General features: G+C 41.1%; 1 protein-coding gene and 1 pseudogene across 1 annotated transcript in view; one reads left to right on the forward strand and one right to left on the reverse strand.

Annotated features, from left to right (window-relative positions):
* Positions 1 to 262: 262 nt before the first annotated feature.
* Positions 263 to 24,027, reverse strand: part of LOC134992196 (sodium/hydrogen exchanger 4-like) — a 101,443-nt gene continuing 77,678 nt past the window's right edge. The window contains exons 6-10 of the mRNA XM_063950767.1: positions 21,213 to 21,283; positions 9,948 to 10,106; positions 2,809 to 2,902; positions 1,350 to 1,469; positions 263 to 367 (exon numbers count right to left, since the gene is read on the reverse strand). Coding sequence (XP_063806837.1) covers positions 263 to 367; positions 1,350 to 1,469; positions 2,809 to 2,902; positions 9,948 to 10,106; positions 21,213 to 21,283 — 549 coding nt within the window. The remainder of the gene's footprint in view (positions 368 to 1,349; positions 1,470 to 2,808; positions 2,903 to 9,947; positions 10,107 to 21,212; positions 21,284 to 24,027) is intronic.
* On the forward strand, positions 10,997 to 11,116 carry LOC135051390 (5S ribosomal RNA; annotated as a pseudogene).

The raw sequence follows: 24,027 nt of genomic DNA on the forward strand, positions 1-24,027 counted from the left end.
CCCTATGTCTATCCTTGTGGAGCCCAGTGTACCCCGCAGCAGAAATAAACTTTACATGTATGTTTTTACTTGAAATATATTTGAATACATCCATTATATTCTAAATCAGTTTTATAGATTAGAATAACATAGTGGGCCTATTTGAATTGTATTGCTTGATACACATTTACTTTTCACAATCTTTACCTTAATGAGATGTAACTGTGAACTTTAATGTATATATGTGCACACTTAATTCAGTTTTGAACATAATTTTATTTATTTATTTTTTACAGAAATTACCTTGAAAGGATTCTTGTTGATTATATTGTCCCGCATTATAAGAGTTATGGGGAAGTGATAAAAAGCGTACATTTCTGGCATCCGTCTGTTAATAATGAGAGAAATAACACAAGTGGTACTAAATTACTTTGGTTTATCAAAACTGTATAGTTATCCTTCAAATACCTTTCAGAACCGAATCTTACTAAAGTGGTTTTAATGTCCATGTTCTAAAAAGATGATCTTTATAAATATATAATGATTTTGTGCCAGTTACACATCAACCAATTTTTTTGTGGAAATAAAGCACATGTAAGTCATATTTATTACTTTACTTTACTGTATGTGCAGGAAAACTATTTCCACAAACAGCAAGTTTATTTCTAGTGCTGTAAATGGTGAAAAATTAATATATTAGTGGTCAGAAAGCCTGAATTATGTATAACACCAGTTTTTTTCTAGGAAACTGTGCAGATTTAGCCATAAGCTGTTTAAAAAAAAAAAAAATATGGCATATTCAATTAAAGAACACCTTTAATATCACGCTCCTTCAGTTTTTGGACTCATTACCTAAGCTTACTTGCCTACAAGCGCAGAATGTCTGAGAGACTCTCACATTTTGGGGATTTCTTCCTGACACGCGGTAGAGCAAGCATCCCATTCAGACATGTGTGTTTGCGTGTCCTCTTAGGTAATCACACTCTATACCCTTACTGATACATTATACATACTAGGGCAGATGTATTAAGCCTGGAGAGGTGATAAAGCAGTGATAAATGCAAGGTGATAATAACGCACCAGCCAATCAGCTCCAATATGTAAATTGACAGTTAGGAGCTGATTGGCTGGTGCATTATCACTTTGCACTTATCACTGCTTTATCACTTCTCCAGGCTTAATACATCTGCCTCGTTTTTATTAGTTCACTTGTAACCATGATCACCTATATGGTTTGTATATGAGGGAGGCCCAATAAACTGCAAAGTGTCTAATACAGTACATGCAGAATTGCATAATTTGTTTAAAGTAACTCTGCTCCATCTGCAGATGATGGCTATAACTGAGCATTATGATTGTGTATTCCATACCTGTCTTCCCCATGGCAGGCTGCTTCCTTTCCTGATGCTTGAAAAGCGACGAACGAGTATCTCTCGGTTTTGTCTCTCACTATCTTCTTTTGGTAGATTGTACTTGACATATGAAGATGTCTGTGCAAAAAAGAGTATAAGTTCATTTTAAATACAATAATTATAGAGAATTCCACTATTACAGTTTTTTTTCTTCTTCTTAACAACAGGAGCTCTCTCGCCTTGTCTAGACTAAAGGCACATTTGAAATTGTAAGTTGCATTGATACATTTTAAAGGAAGATTGAACATTACGATATGGGAGCCCACGTATGGCTTACCAGCAGGAAGGGATATAGACAATGCTAAAATAGGAACACAAAAGTATAACATACGCATGCGCACAATCAACTAACGAAAAGCTCTTAGACTGGGCAAACACTTGACGAACGATATATTGGTACATCTGCTAGTGTGTATGGGTGACCCACCAACCAAACAATATGTCATCCGGAGAATCCACAGTGAGCTAGCATATTGAAATGTGTCTGTTGGCCAGACTTACTGAGCAGGCAGTTGGTAAGTGTGTACGCATAAGATCATTTGTACATGAACAATCACCAATCATTTTGGTTGGCAGATCGACTGGATAGCCAATCCGGTGGAAAGTGTGAACCCAGATGCCGTTAATACTGGTAATAATCATCAGCATGTTTTTACAAGAGCACTTAGCTACTCATAACTGATACAGAGCTATAGTGTATGCATCTCTCTGTCTGCCGCATGATTGCCCCCTTAAAGTACTCAGTCTACTGTATATCAGAAAATCTCTCCCTTGTGACAATCTCACGCAAATATACAGCTCATACATGGTATGCGGCCATGAATAGAGGCAATTTATACTACACAACTCAGCAACCGGCCCATAATATGATTAACGCAAGACTAGGATGTTCTTTGTCCTGCAACGCTGTGTGCTAGTGCTAGATGTCTACTTGTGTGGTTTCAAGATCATTTTCCTGTACAGTTTATTACAAGTGACTACCCAAAAAAAGAAATGATGGGAATACAGTGGCTCCAAAACTAGATGCTTGCATAATCATGTGGAATTATATTGGTTGTCATCTGTGCTATATGGAATGATAAGGAGGGTTTCCTTTCCTTTTTAGGATGTCATTTTAAGTTATACTGTAGACAGGGCTGCGGAAACTTCGAGTGCGGACAACCCCTACAGATACCCAGGTAATCTGTACCTGCTTCCTCCCCATCTAAGAGAGCCCATGACTATATGCAAAGTTATTGTAGATTTCCAGGGCATAAAGGATTGCACCATGCACAAAGTGAACAAAAACACCCTACATTTATAAAGAAACAAAACAAATACTAATGACTATAACTTGGCCTATATCACAATAGCTAACATCTCACTATTGCTGCCATTAGAGTCCATTTAGTATAATATTTAAATAAACACATCTTACCCTTTGCCGGACTCGATACAGGCTGTTTGTTAATATGCCTTTCATCTGTACAACATCTTCTGGGGAAAATGCAGTTTTTCTTCTTTTATATGTTCTACAAATGATTAACAGAAGACACTTCTACATAAATGCAAAAAAACAAGTGCGGACTGTGACTGAGCTGTACTGCCTACAAGATCTCAGAGAGCATGGCTACAGCTGTACCTCTCTGCCAGCGCCACTGTAATCACCAGGAAAACTATGTAAATGCAATATTCCCAAAGATCTGTGCATGCGCAGTAGAGAAATCACTGGGAAAATGTTGTGGGGGCTATTTTCCGGGAGTTCTGCATACTGCATGGTGTCAGAGTCTACTGGGTGCATGCACAGCTGAGCGAGGAGGTTGCCCGCACGGAGACTGCCATTGGTTCCCCTCCTCTCTTAAATTGCCCCTACATCCACTGGGAATATGCTGAAGTGCTTCCAACGTAATGTAACTAAAATAACCTGTATGTTATATCATTCCGGAATTCTAAAAGGACCTAGATAAAAGCGAAACAAACAAAAGTAACAGCATGCTCACTACTGCACTTGTATTCTGTTTGTAAAAGTCGTGCATAATAAATATAACAAACTGGGGGAGATGTACTAAGCCTGAAAAGTGATAAATATCACTGTGATAAAGCACCAGCCAATTGGCTCCTAACTGTCATGTCACAGGCTGTGTTTGAAAAATGACAGTTAGGAGCCGATTGGCTGGTACTTTATCACTGTGATATTTATCACTTTTCAGGCTTAGTACATCTGGCCCACTGTGTCAAATGTCAGGTTATATGTCATAAAGTGTATCCAGTACCCATTTTGGAGATTAAGGGGTCTATTTACTAAGCCTTGTGTGGAGATAAAGTGGATGGAGATAAAGTACCAGCCAATCAGCTCCTAACTGCCATGTCACAAGCTATGTTTGAAAAATGATAGTTACGAGCTAATTGGCTGGTACTTTATCTCCGTCCGCTTTATCTCCATACAAGGCTTAGTAAATAGATCCCTTAGGGTATGTTTTTCTAATCCGCCATCCCTCAATTTCATTTTGGAATTGTGAATGGTGGATAGATGGGTGATGGCATAGACAACAATGATCCATGATATTTGTATGTACAGCTGTCTCTCCTTTCAAAAAAGTAACAGGGGAAACATGAATTAATATGGCTGTGCAAACAAACGCCAAGGGAAAATGTAAGAAAGTGCAAAAAGCTGACATAACGCTTTTTTGGAATATCGTGAGATTGTCACCGTTTTTGAAGGCATCCTGCCACAAATTGCCATCCCAACTTTTCCTATTTATAAATCCAAATCACCCAAAACATTAACCTGGTTACAGAAGGAGGATATCCCACCCAAACAAAAATTGCTCCAACAGACAGATGATTGTGATCAGTGCCGTAACTAGACATTTTAGCGCTGTGTGCAAGAAACGGCATCGGCGCCCCCCATGCAAAACAGGGGCAGTGCGCGCCGTAGGCGTGCGCAAAAAATATAGAGGCGTGGCTTCATGGGGAAGGGGTGTGGCCACAAAATAATACCAATTCATATAACGGTGCACAGTAGTCTCCATTATTCAAATTACGCTGCACAGTAGTGCCACTACACAAGGTAGAGCCCCTTTTACACATTATGGCGGACAGATTCCCCTTTTTTACACATTATGGCAGACAGCGTCCCCTTGTTACACATTACGGCAGACAGCGTCCCCTTTTTTACACATTACGGCAGACAGCGTCCCGTTTTTACACATTACGGCAGACAGCGTCCCCTTTTTTACACATTACGGCAGACAGCGTCCCCTTTTTACACATTACGGCAGACAGCGTCCCCATTATTACACATTACGGCAGACAGCGTCCCCTTATTACACATTACGGCAGACAGTGTCCCCTTATTACACATTACGGCAGACAGCGTCCCCTTATTACACATTACAGCAGACAGCGTCCCCCTATTACACATTACGACAGACAGCGTCCCCTTATTACACATTACGACAGACAGCGTCCCCTTATTACACATTATGGCAAACAGCGTCCCCTTATTACAGCAGACAGCGTCCCCTTCTTACACATTACGACAGACAGCGACCACTTTTTATTTTCAACCACATCTGTAAGCTAGGGTAGGACATAACTCTGCCCGCTAGCAGTGGCTGAGCTCTCTCACCCGGTGCAAGTGGCCCTCCCCCCGCAGCAGTGACTCCCTCCTGGCGGCAGCAGCTCTTCCCCCGCAGCAGCGCTTCTCTCCTGGTGGCAGTGGATCTTCCCCCAGAGGCAGCGGCTCTCCCCCCAGCGGAAGCGGCTTACCTGGAGGCAGCGGCTCTTCCCCGGCAGCAGCGGATAACCCGGAGGCAGCGGCTTCAGAGCGGGTCACTTCCCCATGGTCTCTCCATCGCCTACACAGGGGCCAAGAGATGGCGCGGGAGTGCAGGGGGAATATGCGCTCTAACTAGGTGTGCGCTTCTGCACACACCTAGTTACGGCGCTGGTTGTGACAGACAAAATTCTGAAATCGCATCTTAGCTGTCACACTGTAAGACACCCTGTCACACTGTAAAACCCCAAACCTCTAGTATACCCCAACCTGGTACCACTGGTTGATGGCTAGCAGGGTTAAAAACAAAATCTGTGTGCCACTTAAATTATTATAATTGCTTTCTGTGTCCTTTTATTATTAACTAAGCTTATCTGGGGCCCCTTTTTATTAAACTTATCTCAGGTCTCCTCCCCCCTGTGAAGATACCGGGTTCCAAATCACTCAGGCACGGTGGTAGATGAAAAACCAACAGTGGTTTATTGAACAGAATGGGTTATAACAGCTCAGCACACTTCTTAAATCCAATTCCACACAACAATTCCCACCACAAACTCCTGACAGAACATTACTTATTAGTCAAGGAGCATAGAATCTCCCTTAGCAACACAGAGTCCCAGATAAATCCAATATAATGGGTTTCACAGCGGATCCCTGGCAGAACATTACTTCTTAGCCTAGGGTCAAAGAATCTGTCTTCAGCTCTCTGGGTAGCTCTGCTTATACCCCAGCTGCTTCATATTGCAGGGGTATGTGTGACTTCTTTGTCTTAGGATCTTACAGCATTGGAATACAATACATATTCTAATCAAGGTGATTACATCAGCCAGTGAGCCACCATGTCTGGTCAGCGGGTGAAGTGAGCGACCCGCTAGATTGGCCTGCATGCAGGCCAATCTAGCAGCAGCGATAGCGATGCACGGGGCTGTGCATCGCTATTGCTGTAGGGGGTACACACGGAGCGATAATGCTCAAATTCTAAGCATTCTAGTCAGATTGCTTAGAATATCGCTCCGTGAGTACCCCCCTTTAGACAATGGGGAGTAAGCAAAAAGGGACAATGGTACCTTATATGACTCACCTTTTGAGTGTCTACTGTGGTGTTTGTAAACAATAGAAAACTACAGTCAGGTCTAACATTAATACATTATCTAAAGGGTAACAGATAACAACACAATTGCATATGTTAACAATATTAAGATTGATTTAAACACAGTATTGGGTGAGCAGCAATGGACATGTTATGGAGAATGAACAAACAGACAAATTTAATGTATACAGATACGGGTATAAAAAGTACATATTTGACTTGGGAAATGAGGCATAGCTATATTGTCACAGACTATATTTCCTCACACCCACTAAAAATAATTTCTGATACTGTTTGTCTCCATTATCACTATTTATATTTTTTGTACTGTCATCTTATTACAAAATAATGTTTTCCAAATGTTACGGGAGTGTAGTGGTTGTTACACCAACCTGTCTTTATCCTCTTTCTTGATCTGATAAAAGGGAATACGGATAAAAACCATAATCAACAGACCTGGCTGCTCGGCCACAAATGAGCAAACTTTGGTAAGCCCTCGTACTATGGACCATATTTGGGAATGTTAGCAAACCAAGAAAGTAAGCAATTAGGCAAAACCATGTTGCACTGCAGGGGGGGCAAATATAACATGTGCAGATAGAGTTAGATTTGGGTGGGGTGTGTTCAAACTGAAATCTAAATTGCAGTGTAGAAATTAAGCAGCCAGTATTTACCCTGCACAGAAACAAAATAACCCACCCAAATCTAAATATCCCTGCATGTTACATCTGCCCCACCTGCAGTGCACATGGGGCCTAATTCAGACCTGTTCGCTCGCTATGGTTTTTTTGCAGTCCTGCATTCGCATAGTTGCCACCCATAGGGGAGGGTATTTTCACTTTGCAAGTGTGCGAACGCATGTGTAACAGAGCTGTACAAACAGATTTTGTGCAGTCTCTGAGTAGCCCAAGACTTACTCAGCCGCTGTGATCACTTCAGCCTGTCCGGGACCGGAATTGACATCAGGAACCCTCCCTGCAAACGCATGGACACGCCTGCTTTTTACCAACCACTCCCAGAAAATGGTCAGTTGACACCCACAAACGCCTTCTTCCTGTCAATCTCCTTGCGAACGCCCGTGCAAATGGATTCTTCACACAAACCCATCGCTGAACGGCGATCCACTTTGTACCCGTGCGTCGCGCCTGCGCATTGTGGTGCATATGCATGCGCAGTTTAGACCTGATCGCCCGCTGTACGAAAACACAGCCTAGCGTTCAGGTCTGAATTAGGCCCATGGTTTTGCCCAATTGCTAACTTTTTTGGTTTGCTAACAAACCTGAATACCCCCCTATATAAGCAGTCAATCAGGAGCAGTATTTATTGTGCATGGATCTTTTCTGTGACTATTAGATATTTTTTTTATTATATCAAACTTGGAGTTTCGCTTAATAGTGAATATATATTGAAATGAAATAATAATAATAATAATAATAATAATAATAATAAAAAATCAATATTGTATAGTGATGTGGTAGGTAAGTGTATGCTGTGTTCATTGAATGTGAAATTCTGATTCTGTGATATAGATTAGGACACTTATGACCTTTGTGAGACATTCTGGCTACTCCTGATTTATACCCATGTGTTAATTTACCCCTATTAAACGCTGACTTTGATTGACCTTGGAGAGATGGGAAAACTATTTTTTTTAAACCACTTTAGGGCAGATGCAGCGCTGGAAGTAAATTGGGCATACTCCAGTACAAAAGAATAGTGCCTGGAAAAAAAATGTATATTCACTCATATGGAGTGTTGTACGCATAGCCAGATTAGGGGGGGGGGGGGGCACAGGGCATACTGTATCCTGGGCCCCCCTTTGTTAGGGGGCCCCCCAGCCTGAGCACACCAACATTGCTGGCTTTCCCTTATGCAGTAGCAGAACCAGAGAGCCATAATGTGAGCGGGACAGTATGCATAGCAGGCAGAGTATCTGGTTTCATGAGCTACTGATGAAGCTTTCCGACCAGATGAGAGATGGAAGGGTGGAGAGAGCTGTAAATGACACAGGGATCCCACCTTGTCCTCCTCCCCAACTGGGTGTCTGAGTCCTGTGTAATCTGTTATTTAATGAGGGTCTAGAGAGAGACACACCCACATATAGAGTCCTCCTGAGTCCTGTCCCAGTGTGTAAGTAGTACAGAGGCTGCTGCTATTCTTGCATGTGACCAGATAAATTATAGATTTTATTTCTATGTGTATTCTAAGGTTGTTTAAGTTGTCTTTGTTCCACTACAAGAACATTTTATAAAATAGTTGTCATTCAATTAGGTGGAGCTATAAACAGTAACCAGGCATTATTAAACTATTAGTTTAAATCTAATATACCCCATTGGGTTAAATTTAATATACACAATCCATACCTCCCAACATGACCCAGTCCTGGAGGGTTAACATTCCGTCTTAAGTTATGATTGCAATCACCTGTGCTGAAACAACTTTCTTATCTATTAAATAGTTCAACACAGGTGACACCAATCATATATTAAGAGGTTAGTCCTGATAGAGAGAATTTTGTCTTTCCTGGAATGGGTAATGTAGAAGGGTATGCACAATCTGATATACTCTTCCCCACATTCCAACGTGGGGCCCCCCTGTCTTAAGTGCCACGGGCACCCCCAAGGCTTAATCCGGCCCTGGTTGTATGCATCTAAAAATATGACCACCTTTGCATGCGCACCTGGTTTTCTACAAATTATCATCGTCAGCATACAGGTACACCTGCCCTAAGGTTATGTGCAACAGATACTGCTTCAAACAACCATATTTTTGCTTACACCCAGGTCTGAGGAGCCCACATTAACCTAAGTACCTTCACTGAACTTTGTATGACAAGTCCATGTTACAATCTAGTTCCAAGTGTAGATGCAATGAAAATGCAAATGGCTGCATATACTACACTAGTATGTGTCTATGTTTGGAGTTTGTGCAGGGCAAATCCACCAAGACACTTGCTACAAACTGGGGTATAATCAACTCTGCATCAGCCCAATTGAAAGCAAACAAATTTGTGCATATTGCGAGTATCAACTCGCTGTTGAGGCTTTATCCCTTATACCAGCACAGAAATAAGTAAAATTAGAGCTATTTAATTTTTGCATTCCTCCTGTATTCCTGTATTATATACTATTAAACATTAATTTATAAGATTCTGTCTCTGTGTTCTTAAAGAATTCATTGACCACACAGTTCGACTTGTACAAGCAATACCTACCTCTAATACAGGTTATTATTTAACTAATGATAATGCTGGTTGATTTCAATTTTTGTGGCATATAAATGGGGATATGTTAGTTGAGAAACCTAAGATTTTCTGTTAATATGTCAACTCTTGAAGCAATCCTTAGTGATAGTGGAATTTGTGAATTAATTGTTAGCATTTGATATTTAAATGCATGCTAAAATTTTATTTATTTTATAAACATTTACTTTAATTTTTATTTACTATATATATTATTTACAAGTGTTCTCTTTGGATTGTTTATAAATGTAGTTAATGTATTCACTTTGATTTGTCATGTATTGTATATTGAGGTTTATATACAGGTACATTGTAAAATTAAAACTACCCCATTGTACACTATGCTATAGTCAATAAACGTAGTGATGCAAACCTGGAACTTATATATTTCACTAACTATATAAAAACACCAGTAACATACTTTACATGATAAAAGAAATGAAATAGAAAAAAAAAAAAATCACTCACTGTAATGAGGTCAATGAAGTATCTTTGCTTATGCCAATTTTTGTCATCTCAATGGCTTGCTTAATCTCAAGCTTTTCATGAAGGGAAACTATACTTGATTTAGGCTGATTGTCACGGATAAGAGCTTTTCGTAGAAATTTGTTGTCCACTATTTTAAATCTGAAACAAAAGCAGTTTATACAAGTTTCTATTGGCAGACACCAAAGTACAAATTAACATGAGCATTCAATATGATTACTAGCTGGTTACTGTGCACTGTAAAATGGGTACTGGAAATAAGGACTCTGTGACACACTGGGGTGATTCAATTGTTGAGTTTGAAAAGTCAGTTGGGTGTCTGTTTTTTCCTATCTAATAGACAGGAAAAAACAGACACCCAACCGACTTTTCAAACATTTGAGTTCCCCCCACTGTCTTTTACTGGCATCAGACACTGAGCATAGCATACACCTACTTGGGGCTGGTCACACAGGTACGTAACTTAAAATGAACAAATGAAAATAAATGTTTTAGCACTACCCATGCAGAAGGCTGCTAGTAATTATCCTCATGTACATCATTATCTGCTTTGGTTATTTAAGCCATTACCAGCTGTTTATTTGTCCTCTTTTTCATTATAGCCTCTCTGACATCTTGTAAAGATTTTTCTCTGTTGCAAATGTATGTTCAGGCCTTAGAGGCTCATATATAATGAGATTATGGATCTGTGTGTGTGATATAAACTTCTAAAGGCTATATAACATGTACTTCACCATTGATGTTGAACATACAAACCAGTATACAACATTTAAAACAGCAACGGTATTGCCATAATTGTTGCCTCACCATATATCACCACTTTATCCCGGCTATGCAGGCGGATGCCCCTGTATAGGATAATTGCACAGGATAATTGCCTTATTATCACTACCGTATTTTTGCTATAATTGCATCTTTTATCTATGGGCATAAGATAATATAGATACTTAATACACATTTGATCTATATCAACTTGGATACACATTGTTGGCGACACGGGTATTGGGATTGACTGAACGGGCAGATCAAATAATTGCGGACATACCCCACTGGAGATGCCCAATCTCATCTGATCTTGGAAGCCAAGCAGTGGAGGGCCGGGTCAGTACTCGGATGGGAGACCACCTTGGAACACCCTGGTACTGCAAAAAATTCTTCTGCCCGATCTAGAGTGATCCTCAATAATACCACTTGGCATTCGGTTCTGTATGACCTATGATTTAATTTTCTACGTCAAAATAATCCTGAATAGGATATCTGTAGAACAAATGATGGTCATATACTACACAAAGGAGTTACTGTTATCATAGTAAACCTATTAGCCCATAGATTTGGATTTCCGGTATTTACTGTGGTATTTAAAACCACATGAATTATACTTAATACAGTGCTATATTTTCACGTAGCTATATTATTCACGTACTATTTACTCCCATAATTACTTTTCAATAATGAACCAATAAAGTTATGTTTTATCAGTATTGATTAATATATACCTAATCCTCTGAATTAGAGTGCTCCCACACAAGAGTCTACTTTCCAACTTTCTAGTGTTGGTTTTTCTTGCTTGATATTTTCTTGACTCCAGGGAGCACCACTGATAGCAACACATATATGCAAAATAATTACTAATCCACATGCGCAAAGTTGCTGTATCTATAAGCAATTTAGCGTCATAAATCAGTTTTTCAGAGGGCATTGATAGTTTATTGCAGACTAGTGCGGTCCCAAAAAAAGCTCTTTTCCACTGCCCATGCTTAACAGCCATTCTGCTGCAACGACCTGCAACCACCATCTGCTACGCTCTTCTGGCACAGCCAAAATCCACAGTCCTTGGCACTATAAAACTGTAGTCTACTCGCCGGCTCTAACAGTCATCAGTGCAATATGCAGTGGGTGAATGGGAGTTTTAAACTCCTCTCCTGCTTCTGACTTCCTGCTGGCTTCGGGTGTAGTGGAAAACCCGGACTTCTATTTTTCCACTTGGAGCCGTGCAATCCAGAAAGCCCAGAGTTCCAAATTACTAATGCAGGTGCAGAATGTGCAGTTCTTGTTTTCCTCTCTCTTGAAGAAATGTGAGCAATTGTGGTGAAACACAAGCCCTCTCACCACAGCACATATAGTCTTGCTCATTTATTCCTCTAGTACTAGGACAGTGGTTCCCAAATTTTCTCAAATCACACCGCACTAGAGTTGTGAATGGATGAGAAACCTGTTGTACACCTGCATGCAGTGGCGGTTCAAGAGGTGGGGCTGCAGCGCAGTCCAAAATTCAAATGGGGGAGCCACACCAACTGCCAGTGAGTCCTGGTCAGCAATGTTTGGCAGTTTTTGGGGTGGCAGTAGGTGTGGCTTCCCTATTTGAATTCTGCACTGCACTACAGCCTCACCTCTGGAGCTGCCACTGCCTGCAGGTGTACCACAGGTTTCTCATCCAGTCACAACTCTAGTGCGGTGTGATTTGAGAAACCGCCTGCAAGTGCCCTGATCCACATTAGGGTGCCATGACACCCAATTTGGGAACCACTGCTCTAGGTCTTAAAGGACACAGTCTTATCCTGGTTCTAATTCTACTTATTAGACTGTTCTTTTAACCACTTGCCTGGCATGGTCGCATCAGATGCGACCATGCCTGCAAGTGCTCTATCTGACCTGGTCGCACGGGATGCGACCAGTCAGATAGAGAGTGTTAGAAGCGGCAGGGAAGTGAAACTTCCCTCCGCTGCTGCTGTCAGAGGGACCGGAAGGTCCCTCTGCCTCCCTGCACTCTCCCCGTGTCTGCCGTGCTGCCGATCACTGCTGATCGGTCAGCACGGCAGGATCTCCCCCCTCCACCGGCGGCAGACAATGGCAGCCACTGGGGAGAGTAAATAAACCCTCGCTAGCTTCCCCCAGACCCCCCCTGCATACCTCGAGGCTGTCTCGGCTTTCAAAATGAAAGCCGCGATGGTCACAATGTTCCCGATGTTCCGATGGTCGCGATGTTCCCGATCGAGGTTTCGATGTTTGGGGGAAAATATTTTTTACAAAAAAAAAATATTTTCTTTTTTTTTAACTAAAATCATTTGGGATAGGGTTAAATTCATGTTCTTCACCTAATTCACTCATAAAACCCCCCGACAATTTCAGAACTTTTTTTGCAAAATAAATCGTCAGTTAAGTGGTTGAGGGACAATTTAGAGTTGTATCTAAGTTTGCCATAAATGCATTTTATTTGCAGGGCCCAATTACCTAGGAACTCTCATGTGCACAATTCATTTACAGTGACAATCCTTTTTTTATGAATATTTACATGTATCGAAGATTGATGACATTTTAATTATTTGGAAAGGGGGGCAAGATGCTTTTAATTAATTTTTATCATGTATTAATACTAATGACTACAATTTATCATTTACATCCACTTTTGATTAAAATAAATTGAATACTTATACTGAGTCCTTTCACATAATGAAGATAAGATCATATCAAGTAATTTCATCAAAGATGTGGATTTGAATAGCTATGTACACTTTCAAAGTGGTCATGCAGAACATTGGAAACGTAATTAATATCCCCCAATCCGAATTTAGCCACATTAAACATAACTGTAGTGAAGATAAAAAATTGGAATAGGATCGATAATTTCATTAAGCGCATAGAGTGAAAACAGATATTAACAATATTGAGTCACTTTCCTATTCAAAGATGGGTGAAGGTTTTTATATTTAGCGTACCCCCACTCACGCTGTTCGTGGGTATGTAAAATACATCAAGGTATCTTTGTTCTTCTAAACACGCAATCTAGATATTCACAGTATCAAATATCTAAGACGTAAACCTGGGTATCGTACCCCAACTCACACAGCTATGGGAATATGGACTCCTATCAAGGTTTCTTTTCCCTCTTATTCCAAGGTCTGGTTCCTGATGTGCGCTTCTGTCTCAGGATCACCTCGTATGCAAGGGAAAATAACAACAAACAATGTGTAGTATCTTCTACACCTAGTTGGAATTTTTTATCTGTGATATTGTTCTCATATGGACACACACCCAAATCGATCCACACATGTATTAGGTCATTAATTGTGCACCATTGCGAAAAGAACCCTCCACCGTTCTTTAAAATCGATTTGCGTACCCCAACTCACACAGTAATCAGTGGGGTGACTTCTATAAAGGTATCTTTATGGTGTTTCAGAAAATCTTGTGGGCGTACCCCAACTCACAGGTAAGTAGACAACGTCTTTCCCATCAAGGTATCTTTACTGTGTCCTCACATACAGCAGGTTCGACAGTAGAAACCAAGAGGCTTGTAGTCTCCAAAAAAGTTTAACAATTTATTTCCTCAAGGGAACATATAAAGCAATCCCAACAACATTAAATATGATGGTGGAACAATTCCATAAAAGTCTTTAAAAATTACAAAAATTCCCCCCCAAAAAAATTGCAAAAAAAAAAAAAAAAATACATCAAACATAAAAAAGGTCCGTCACTGTTAAAAAAGGCTACTCACACAGCAGTCTGTCGACGCGTTTCGGTCCTTAGACCTTTGTCAAATTTTTTTTGAATTTTTGTAATTTTTAAAGACTTTTATGGAATTGTTCCACCATCATATTTAATGTTGTTGGGATTGCTTTATATGTTCCCTTGAGGAAATAAATTGTTAAACTTTTTTGGAGACTACAAGCCTCTTGGTTTCTACTGTCGAAACTGCTGTATGTGAGGACACAGTAAAGATACCTTGATGGGAAAGACGTTGTCTACTTACCTGTGAGTTGGGGTACGCCCACAAGATTTTCTGAAACACCATAAAGATACCTTTATAGAAGTCACCCCACTGATTACTGTGTGAGTTGGGGTACGCAAATCGATTTTAAAGAACGGTGGAGGGTTCTTTACGCAATGGTGCACAATTAATGACCTAATACATGTGTGGATCGATTTGGGTGTGTGTCCATATGAGAACAATATCACAGATAAAAAATTCCAACTAGGTGTAGAAGATACTACACATTGTTTGTTGTTATTTTCCCTTGCATACGAGGTGATCCTGAGACAGAAGCACACATCAAAAACCAGACCTTGAGGGAATAAGAGGGAATAAGAGGGAAAAGAAACCTTGATAGGAGTCCATATTCCCATAGCTGTGTGAGTTGGGGTACGATACCCAGGTTTACGTCTTAGATATTTGATACTGTGAATATCTAGATTGCGTGTTTAGAAGAACAAAGATACCTTGATGTATTTTACATACCCACGAACAGCGTGAGTGGGGGTACGCTAAATATAAAAACCTTCACCCATCTTTGAATAGGAAAGTGACTCAATATTGTTAATATCTGTTTTCACTCTATGCGCTTAATGAAATTATCGATCCTATTCCAATTTTTTATCTTCTACTTACAATAATTTGGATTAGGGGTGATATCCATTTGGATTGATATTTTCTATAAGCAGCATTTCTCCTGCACCAAAGTGTGTGACCTACAATAAAACAATTTTTTAAATTTAGTTCCATAACTGTAGTGAAGACAAAACATGTAAGTAACATCTAGATTTGTATGCTAATCATTTTAAGGAAAGACAGTATCCTTCTGAATTAATTGATCAAGCCGTATTCAAGACTCAAAATACTGATAGGATTTATTACAATATCAAAAAAGAGATGGGTGTTAGGATTATTACTATATATAATGATCAAGAGACGTTAATCAAGAAGTATTTTAATAAACACTGAGATGTATTGAAAACTGATCCCATATTAAATAAGGGTGTGGTATAAAAGATAGATAGTGTCTAGTTAGACAGTCAATAGATAGACACCATATGTTAGACAGACATTAGGTCGTCAGGGTCAAAAGGTCGACAGGGTCAAAAGGTTAACATGCAAAAAGTAGACAGTACAACAGGTCGACAGGGTCAAAAGGTTGAAAGGTTTAAAAGGTCGACATGAAAATGGTCGACAAAAAAGGTAGACACCATGTTTTTTGCATTTTTGTGGTTTGTGTGGATAGATTGGTCAACTGGGACCCCCAATTATAGGAAGGCATACCCTCGCGGGGCTCACTTCGCTCACCACGCTTCTGGCTCGGTGGCTCGCTGCGCTCGCCACAAGGTTTATAACCAACTCTATGCTGACATGGATAGAGAAGGTATGAAATAGTCCAAAAACATGTTAAATAAAAAAAAACCATTTGTCTATCTTTTTTATGTCAACATTTTTCATGTCGACCTTTTGACCCTGTCAACCTTTTGACCCGGTCGACCTTTTGTACTGTCTACCTTTTTCATGTTGACCTTTTGACCCTGTCGACCTAATGTCTGTCTAACATATGGTGTCTATCTATTGCTGTCTAACTAGACACTGTCTATCAACCGGATACCATTAAATAAGGTACTACCAGACAAACCACAAATTATGCAAAGAACAGGTGTCTTAAAGACATATTGGCGCCCAGTATGTTGAAACCCTTTGTCCCAGACAAAAAAACAAAAAACAGCCTGGACAAATAGCTGTATGGGTTTTTATACAAGTGGTCATTGTAATATATGTCCATTTGTACAAAAGAATGCAAAATCTTTTTAAAATACCAATGGGATGCACCTTTTTTTGTAAATATCTCCTTTTTATTAAATATACTTTAAAAAATATATATATTTTAAATAAATTATTTTCAATATACAAAATATTTGAATATACTTAAAAAATATCTATGCTTATTCTGGTCCTATTAATTAATTTTTTAATTGATTGATGTGTTAATATAATTTTACCTTTGTTGTGTCTTATACATTCTTCTTCTATTACAGTGTTGTCTATATACCTTACTAAAGATGGTGCTTGAATTGAACCTTTGCCCTAACCTAAAAGACTAAGTCAGCGGTCTGGACTATATTTGTACTCTGTAGAGTTCCCTGGAGAATACTACTGATATGGAGCAGCCCTGAGGGCTAATAACAGATATTTGGACTCTTACAAGTTTATTTGGAAGCTATATCAGAGCTATAGAACAAGCCAGTTCCGGTCCGCGGCATGTTGAGAAGGTTGGAAGTCCGAGAAAACCTATTGAAACGTGCCACTTCTACTTCGCAGCCATCTTAAGAGAGGTACTTCCGGTACAGCGGCCATATTGGTGTGGGAATTCGGCGTGAACCGCATATAATGCCTACAAGTTGTGGAATACATAATTTATGTATATATTTTCTCATGTATTTGAATAATCACTACTTTGGGAAATTTTTTATCTGTATACTCTGTAAAGGGCATAATCAGAAAGGATGTTTTTCCGTAGTTTAGTATATAGCACCTTCTTGGTTGGGGCATCAAATTTCGAGTTAGATAACATTTGTATGTAGGAAATGAGGTAATTTCCTGTGTGGGGCAGTCTGTCACAGTTGCTTCCTTTCTGTCATTAGGTAAGGCATAAAAGGGATCTCAGGGTGACTGGTAAAACATCCTCCTGATGAAGTCCTAGATAATTTGTGGGACGAAACGCGTTTAGGAACGCCTTTGCGCTGTTTCCTTTACATGGACTGCTGATTGATTTTCCCTCAGATAAGCTCCATGTTTTTAACTTAATGTATGATTGGATATATCATGATTAAAAATGTTTATGTATACATATCTCTAATATCTACATCATTTGCTTCCTACATGGTTTGTTGTCACTGCAACCGACTACTAAAACCATAAAGATCGGTATTCACTTGGACAAGTTATGGTCAAAGCGTTTAAGGCAGAAACACTAAAAAAATAAATTGCCATTACTTTATGGTACGTGCGCCATTCATTACCTTTTTGCTTAAATCCCCCAGAGAATTTGAATATATTGCACTAGGAGGCGCTTGTATGTCATGATTCACAGATATAAATATATATATGTGTGGACAGGGAATGAGGTACTACAGGCGACCACTGGTGCCAGATAATATTATAAAAACTAGGCAGTTTAGTAAAAAAGGAAAATCAATTATTTATGAAGCACTAAAACAAACCCAGATCTTAAAAAGGTGGGAATTAATACAGAAAAAATACATACACAAAAAATGCATAAAATACTTGTAAAAAAACTCCAAGAGAAAAGGAGCATAAAAAGTAGGACATAAAATATACAGGAATAAAAGCAATCAAATTTCAAAGAAAAGAGGAGTAAATATCTTAACTTAGTGTTTGAGGTTAGATCAAGGTAGCACCTTGGGTCCTACTTTTTATGCTCCTTTTCTCTTGGAGTTTTTTTACAAGTATTTTATGCGTTTTTGTGTATGTATTTTTTCTGTATTAATTCCCACCTTTTTAAGATCTGGGTTTGTTTTAGTGCTTCATAAATAAATGATTTTCCTTTTTTACTAAACTGCCTAGTTTTTATAATATTATCTGGCACCAGTGGTCGCCTGTAGTACCTCATTCCCTGTCCACACACTTTTATTCAAGGCATCTATACCAGTGCCTTATCTTACCTGAGGTAAATAGGCTGACGCCCTAATAAACTATAGGGAGTGCCCACTAAGCAGTTCTTTTTGGTTTTTTAGTCATTTTACTGTTTGGTCCTAATACTAGTGTTGATATTAGAGATACTGCATCTGTGGCGCTGACAGCTTCATTGGTACACATAAATATATATATATATAAATAAATAGAAAAAATATATGATTGCACTATAGAAATATTTGCACTAAAGAAAGAAATGTTTTTATATACTGTACTTGTGCTGCTGGCTGTTAATTGGATACATGCATACTTTTATTACATGTCTGTGTTATGAATGGTGAAAGTGTCATTACTCATATTCATTTTGTCTATAACATTACGTAATTCAGGTGTGGTAGCACTCATTAGTGCACACAGGGCAGTAGTTACAGGAGAACTTGTGAACTATTTAATTGAGATTTTCAGATGTTAATAATAGTTTGTGCAATGGGCAGGTCTGCATTGTCAGTAATACACTGGTTTGTGCTTGCTCTGTCACTGGCTGGATGGATTTGCCTGACTCATTACAGTCAATTGAAACAGGAATGATTGGGGATATCTTCTTCCCATGTGAATAGTTGCAGACATTTTTATACCACAAACTAGGTGACTTTCATTAAGGCTGGTGTCACTCAGGTTGCAACAAGAAGGGCTAAGCATACCACCTCATTCCACCACACATTATGGAGATTTGCTGCATGCCAATGACTGTTCCTAGTAGTGATGTTTGGCTACGTCAGCCACTCACCAAGTGGGGGGATCAAATATGTACCAACATAGTGCCCCAGTTGTAGGGTAATTGCTGCCAGCACAAGGCTCCCTGGCCTCACCTGCTCTTGGAGACAGCAGGAGTAATTCAGAGTTGATCACAGCAGCAAATTTGTTAGCAGTTGGGCAAAACCATGTGGCAGATTTAACATGTGCAGAGAGAGTTAGATTTGGGTGGGTTATTTTGTTTCTGTGCAGGGTAAATAATGGCTGCTTTATTTTTACACTGCAATTTAGATTTCAGTTTGAACCCCCCCCTCCGCCAAATCTAACTCTCTCATGTTATATCTGCCCCCCCCCCCTGCAGTGCACATGGTTTCGCCCAACTCCAACTGCTAACAAATTTGCTGCTGCGATCAACTCTGAATTATGCCCAGTATCCGGTTGATAGATCGACAACGTATTGGTCAACAGTCAATAGGTTGACACCATATTATCAACATGCATTAGGTTGACAGGTACAAAAAGTCAACAGGTTCAAATGGTCAACATGACAATGGTCGACAATTTTTTTGGGAGGTTTTCACATACAGTATTTTCTCAACATTTGCATGATTTACTATCCACGTGAGACCTCTATTTGGAGTAGCGACCTGCAAGCAAAGCAAGCAAGCAAAGGGTACATGTTTGTACTGATGGTGGTCACATAACATGAAATATACAAGATTTGGCCCAAAAAACATGTGTCGACAATGAAAGTGTCAACCATTGTCATGTCGACCTTTTGTACCTGTCAACCTAATGCATATCGACCATTTGGTGTCGACCATAACAATGTCAATACATTGATCCATTGTAGTGTGTAAACTGTTGCAGCATCTCTTTGCTGGGCGCTCTGCCGGATTCAATCTTAATCACTTACTTTGGATAAGGACTGTTTAGTAACTGGCAGAGTACTAACAATGGATGCTGGGATCAACAAAAGTCAGCGAGGGCTTTGATCTCTTCAGCACAGAAATACTGTAAGCAGGGATTGGCGTCACACAGGAACAAACAGAATCTTATAAGTAATGATGACAAGCTGAATCGTATTAGCAGGGCAGTTTTAACAGCATTGTTGACCCTGGGCAAAGTATGCACTGGGGCTCCTATCCACCCATTCACAGGAAAAATATAAAAATAAATAACTGACCCCTTGCGCTATCTTTCCACATGCTTCCAGTTTCCACACAGTGATTGGCTATCAGCACTCTGATTGGTGGATAGCTCCAGCGATCCACCAATCAGCATACTGACAGCCAATCACTCTCTGGCAGCAGACAGGAAGGCAGGAAGAGAATGCTGCACTCTGATTGGTGGATAGCTTCGGCCATCCACCAATCAGCATGCCATTCACTGTCTTGCTGCAGGCTTGGAGACAGGTAGAGAATGCTGCCTGGCCATTCTGATTGTGTGTAATTTGCAATCAGAGTGGCTGGGCAGCATTCTCGACCTGCCTCCCAAGGTGCTTAGGAGGCACAAGCCCGAGGGTGGGAGTAGATGGCCACTGCCTAACCCACACTTTCTTGAAGGCCCCTATAATTGTGGGGCCCATGGACAGCTGCCCAGTAAGCACATACGTTAAGATGGCCATGCTTATTAGTGATGATGATTATTGGTTCACATACAGCAGCTCTTATAACAGATGCTCTTTTAAGTGCATACACACTCCATAAGGTGATTTTACACATGGTAAGTGGATGACTACTGCTTCTTTTTTATGGTTTCTACACTATGCTTCTGGGAGGAAGGGGGGGGGGGCTGCATACATCAGACTACAGCTGTATTAACCTGTACAGACTGTACATCTTATCTGTGCACATTAGTCAACCGGGAAGTGGATGTTTGGTCATGTGGCTTGATGTACATGGTAATGCAGCCTGGCATAGCCAATATCTTATATGTACAATGTACTTATAACGCTGTTTGCTCTCTTCTATCTCAAAAGCCCATTTTATTATTTCTCGAATTCTGTTGTTTTTGTATACATTGCTTGTTCCTTAAACCAAAAATGGATTCTGAGGGAAAGACTGTAAAAAAACACTACTTACTTTTCCCTCATTTGATAATGTCCAAAGTGGCCACATATATCTGCGATGCCTGTCTTCAGGTGTTCCATTAACTGTTTGAAGAAAGTGTATATGTACACATTAAGTAGTAGACAGAAACACATTATTAAAACAGCATGTAGGTCAGTAATGTTGGCCAGAATCAAAACAGTTTGCTGGTGTCAAAGATGCTATGTGTGTCTTCACTTCTTCTCCAACAGGACACCATGTATGTATGTATGTATGTATGTATGTATATATATATATATATATATATATATATATATAATTAGTGTGGATAGGCTATTTAAGAGCGACCATTTGACCATTTAAACCAATTAAAATGAAGACAGAACAAAGGATACCAGACTTATGGTTGTTTTAAGGTCGACCTGGTGGATGGCACTCCATGTTATTAAATAATGGTTCACAATTTTATGACAAATTTGCACAATCAAGTGTGCTACAAGTTTACTATCTTGATTTAAAAAAAAACAGAAAAAAAAATATTTATGAAGTGCTGTTGAAGTTTCCAGCTACTAGGTGTATACTTCACGTAGCACCAGGGAAACCTAGAACATCTTGCATGATTGTACTTTAGTATCAATTATTAAATATGATGCATATTGTACATTAACAGTATTTAAGATGTTCACTGGTTGTCATTGGCGTGCGGTGAGGTCAGTGGCTGGTGAGGCACTGCAGCCATAATGTCCGCCAGATCCTGCTGATTACCCCTACCGCCGCCGAGCCAATGCCCACTACTGCCTCTGAGCCAATGTCTGCTGCCACCGCCAATGGCTTACAAACTTGCCTACCATCAACTGACCCAGCCCTCCGCCACTAATTTGCATCTCAGTCCGATGCCGCCAATGCCCGCTGCCTGCCTGCTCATCATACTTGTGATATATTGTACATTTTTATAGAAAAATAAATAAAAATTAGTGTTTGGGAAGGGAGTGGGAGGAGGACATGAATTCAATTTTGTTGTCCAGGGCTTCCATTAACTTAATGGAGAAGGGTCTGAATGGGTTAAAAAATGTAAAAAAAAAAATGTGTGAGGTCCCCCCTCCTAAGCATAACCAGCCTCGGGCTCTTTGAGCCGGTCCTGGTTGTTTAAATACTGGGAAAAAATTGGACAGGGGTTCCCCATATTTAGACAACCAGCACCGGGCTCTTAGACCGGTCCTGGTTCCAAAAATACGGGGGACAAAAGATGTAGGGGTCCCTCGTATTTTTAAAACCAGCACCGGGCTCCACTAGCCAGGGACATAATGCCACAGCCGGGGGACACATTTATGTAGGTCCCTGTGGCCGTGGCATTACCCCCCCAACTAGTCACCCCTGGCCGGGGTTCCCTGGAGGAGTGGGGACCCCTTAAATCAAGGGGTCTCCCCCCCTCCAGGCACCCAAGGGCTAGGGGTGAAGCCCGAGGCTGTCCCCAGCACCCCTGGGCGGTGGGTGCCGGGCTGATAGCCATAAGTGTGTAAAATAAAGAATATTGTTTTTTGTTGTGGAGCTACAAGGCCCAGCAAGCCTCCCCCGCTTGCTGGTACTTGGAGAACCTCAAGTACCAGCATGTGGGGAAATAACGGGCCCGCTGGTACCTGTAGTTCTACAACAACAAAAATACCCAAATAAAAACACAACACACACACCGTGAAAGTAAAAATTTATTAAAACACACTTACACACTCACACATACTTACCTACATCCCACGCCGGTCACGTCCACTTGTCCAGTAGAATCCAATAGGTGGTTCCTGTAAAAATGAGAGAGAGATTACTTACCTACATCCCACGCCGGTCACGTCCACTTGTCCAGTAGAATCCAATAGGGGTACCTGTAAAAATGAAAATTATACTTACAAACGAAGTAATCCAAAGGAGGAGAGAGAGAGAGAGAGAGAGAGAGAGAGAGAGAAATGAATGATTATTATGTACTCGCTGACGCGAGAAGACGTTAGCACAGACAGGGGAGAGTGCTGCTGCCGGCTGGCCTGTAGCTTTGCCCCCAGTAGCTGTGCCCCTTGTGGCTGTGCCCCTGTAGCTGTGCCCCTTGTAGCAGTGCCCTGAGTAGTTGTGCCCCCTGTAGTTGTGCCCCCAGTAGCATTGCCCCCAGTAGTTGTGCCCCTTGTGGCTGTGCCCCCTGTAATTGTGCCCCTTGTAGCTGTGCCCCCAGTTGCTGTGCCCCTTGTAGTTGTGCCCGCAGTTGCTGTGCCCCTTGTAGCTGTGTCCCCAGTTGCTGTGCCACCTGTAGCTGCGCCCCTTGTAGTTGTGCCCCCGTAGCTGCACCCCTGGTAGTTGTGCCCCCGTTGCTGCGCCCCTTGTAGTTGTGCCCCCGTAGCTGCGCCCCTTGTAGTTGTGCCCCCGTAGCTGCGCCCCTTGTAGTTGTGCCCCCGTAGCTGCGCCCCTTGTAGTTGTGCCCCCGTTGCTGCGCCCCTTGTAGTTGTGCCCCCATAGCTGCGCCCCTGGTAGTTGTGCCCCTTGTAGTTGTGCCCCCGTAGCTGCGCCCCTTGTAGTTGTGCCCCCGTAGATGTGCCCCTTGTAGTTGTGCCCCCGTAGCTGCGCCCCTGGTAGTTGTGCCCCCGTAGCTGCGCCCCTGGTAGTTGTGCCCCCGTTGCTGCGCCCCTGGTAATTGTGCCCCCATAGCTGCGCCCCTGGTAGTTGTACCCCTGTTGCTGCGCCCCTGGTAGTTGTGCCCCCGTAGCTGCGCCCCTGGTAGTTGTGCCCCCGTTGCTGCGCCCCTGGTAATTGTGCCCCCATAGCTGCGCCCCTGGTAGTTGTACCCCCGTTGCTGCGCCCCTGGTAGTTGTGC

This window comes from Pseudophryne corroboree, chromosome 2 (assembly GCF_028390025.1).
Source record: "Pseudophryne corroboree isolate aPseCor3 chromosome 2, aPseCor3.hap2, whole genome shotgun sequence".
In the NCBI taxonomy this organism is placed as follows: domain Eukaryota; kingdom Metazoa; phylum Chordata; class Amphibia; order Anura; family Myobatrachidae; genus Pseudophryne; species Pseudophryne corroboree.